Source organism: Aplysia californica, unplaced genomic scaffold (genome assembly GCF_000002075.1).
Source record: "Aplysia californica isolate F4 #8 unplaced genomic scaffold, AplCal3.0 scaffold00127, whole genome shotgun sequence".
In the NCBI taxonomy this organism is placed as follows: domain Eukaryota; kingdom Metazoa; phylum Mollusca; class Gastropoda; order Aplysiida; family Aplysiidae; genus Aplysia; species Aplysia californica.
This window is the reverse complement of record NW_004797397.1, coordinates 243,184-245,683: the sequence shown is the minus strand read 5'-3', so window position 1 is coordinate 245,683 and position 2,500 is coordinate 243,184. Positions and strand designations below refer to the sequence as shown.

At 39.4% G+C, this 2,500-nt stretch overlaps 1 protein-coding gene across 1 annotated transcript in view; it reads left to right on the top strand.

The window, feature by feature from the left end:
* LOC101855095 (sodium-coupled monocarboxylate transporter 1) overlaps positions 1-2,500 on the top strand; it is a gene marked incomplete in the record, with an annotated part of 32,830 nt that overhangs the window by 13,931 nt on the left and 16,399 nt on the right. Inside the window, 2 exon segments of the mRNA XM_035969224.1 lie at positions 584-635; positions 2,023-2,090. Of these exon segments, the coding sequence (XP_035825117.1) occupies positions 584-635; positions 2,023-2,090 (120 nt within the window).

Genomic DNA, 2,500 nt, shown 5'->3' with positions numbered 1-2,500 from the left:
TTTGGGCCTCATAGAGGGATACGTGAGTACCTTTAGATATAATAGATGAATATATGAGTACCTTTAGATCTAATAGAGAGATACGTGAGTACCTTTATGTCTAAAAGAGAGATACATGAGTACCTTTAGATCCGCTTATGTACCTTACTCTTTCCCTGCACTAAATGACCACTGCAGTTACATTTGTCGTTTTGCTGTTGTTTACCCACCCACACCAACCAACATAAAAGCACCACCGTAGTGAGTAGTGCTTTATTTCCAAAAGGCTTAGCCTCTGTGGACGTCAACAACATTATTTCGATAATAATTGGTCGCTTTAAGGACAAAGGGGCTAACCAAGATTTCGGGGGTTTCCAGAAATCTTCACCTACAACCAAAAAGTGGGCTTTGCCCTACCTATAGGAGAAGTTTGGTTTCATTGGTGTGTATATTCGTTTGGTTATAGAGAAAACTCGCCTTGTGTTTTAAATAAATTGAATAAGGGGCAAAAACTTTACCTTCGATTTTCTCAAAACAGCATTTTTTCGGGATAGCCCCCTTGTCCTTTGAAGCGGCTAATTATTTTTCTCTTTCTTCTCCTCAGATATGGTACATGGGCATTGTCCTATTCGGACCCGCTGTTGCCCTCGAAGCAGGTAAAGTCATATTAATAATATCATTGTGTCAGAGTGAGTCCGTAATTGTGTCATTTTGTATCTGCATGTGCCAGAATGTGTTAGTACATGATGTCAGTCCGTGTCAGTATAGTACATGTCCGTATGTGTCAGTTCGTGTCAGTTCGTGTCAGCATGCTGCTGACATGTTATGATGCATTTTTAACATATATTTTAAATACTTTTCTGTTTAATGCTAAAGGATATGTAAGTATGACTTAATCCATTCTTATGCCAGGAGTTTTAGCAAAACACTAGCAACAACAACAACAGCAGCAACAACAACAACAACAATATCAACAACATTTGTTGAAGTGGTCCTAACGAATTTGCTGAAGCGGTTCATAACACATTTAATTGCTGAAGAGGTAGCACTAACATATTATCCGGATTTTGCCAAAGCGATCAAAGCCCAGCCCTACAGCCTAAGTTGTTCCTGGCAGGGGCGAGGCCTGCCTCCTCAATGAATTCTTGTGAACAATACCAAAGACTGTTTGAACATTTTTTGAACTACTTGAATTCTTCATCATAGCCTTTCTTACCCTGGATCAGGATATAAGCCACGAACAAACACTTTCCACCTTTCCCTATCCTGGGCTTGTCGCTTAAAGGCCATTCCATGTCTTCCCACTTTTCTGTATATCCATTTACATGACTCTTCTCCAGGTTCCACGTGGTCTTCCCCTTGATCTTTTACCCTGTGGCTTCCAATCTAACACTTTCCTTGTTATCTCTTCATCTCTTGTGCCACTTGGGAACTCTTTCCTGCTTCATACAAGGTGCGAACATTCCACGACGCAATCCGGAGAGACTTGTTCGACAGAGAATGTTTCAGGTCAGGAGAGCCATCTCGGCTTTGTCCGCTGTCCTTCATCGTTCCTGCTGATGCAGAAGCTCCTCCGTCTCCCAAGATCGAAAAATAAAAAGCTGTGTTTGTCCGTGTTTCTGTAACTTACTGTTTTTTTTATTGGGTCGGGTAGTTGGCCTTCCACAAACTCATTTTCGGGCGACCAGACCTACTCACCTTTCGTCGCCTCTTACGACTCGCAGTATCACGGCAAGTGTATTCTTTGCTCCCCAATAGTAAAATTATGCCCCCCCCCCCACCTACAGGGGCGAAAATGAATTCTTGGATTTCTTAAAAATCGCGAACGTCGCAAATTCAAGTAGCGCCCGAAAAAAAAGTCCCAACTGGTATACGGTATGTGTTATACATAATGCCAGATATCAATTGATGTACATAATTATATTTATTGTCTTAACCTTAATATTAGTACTATTGATCAACTCCTTTTTGTTTCCACCGCCCCCTCCCCCCCCCCTTTCCTCATCTCCCCTACCCCACCCCTACCCCCCTCCCAAACTGTAGTGACTGGCTTCCCTCTATGGAGTTCTATCTTCGTCATCTCATTGGTGTCCGTAATTTATACATCTATCGTGAGTAAATATTTCCGTACTGTTTGTCGTTATATTGTTTTTGTCACAAGTACTATCGTGAGTAAATATTTCGGTACAGTTTGCAGTTCCATTGTTGTTTTTGTCACAAGTACTATCGTGAGTAAAATGATATCTTTGGATTCATTCAAATGTCAGCTGAAGTCGTTTCTGTTTTTAAATTAATAAGATGAATATTTGGAGTAATTTTCTTGTAGTCAGAACAACAACGTTTTATGTCACTGTTGTATGTTGTACTGTATTGTAAAGCGCTCAGAGCCTGTGTACTTTAATCGGGGTTGAGAGCTATATAAATGTCATTTATAATGATTATTATTATTATTATTATTGTTTTTTTTAAATTATTATTATTAAAATTATTATTATTATTATTATTATTATTATTATTATTA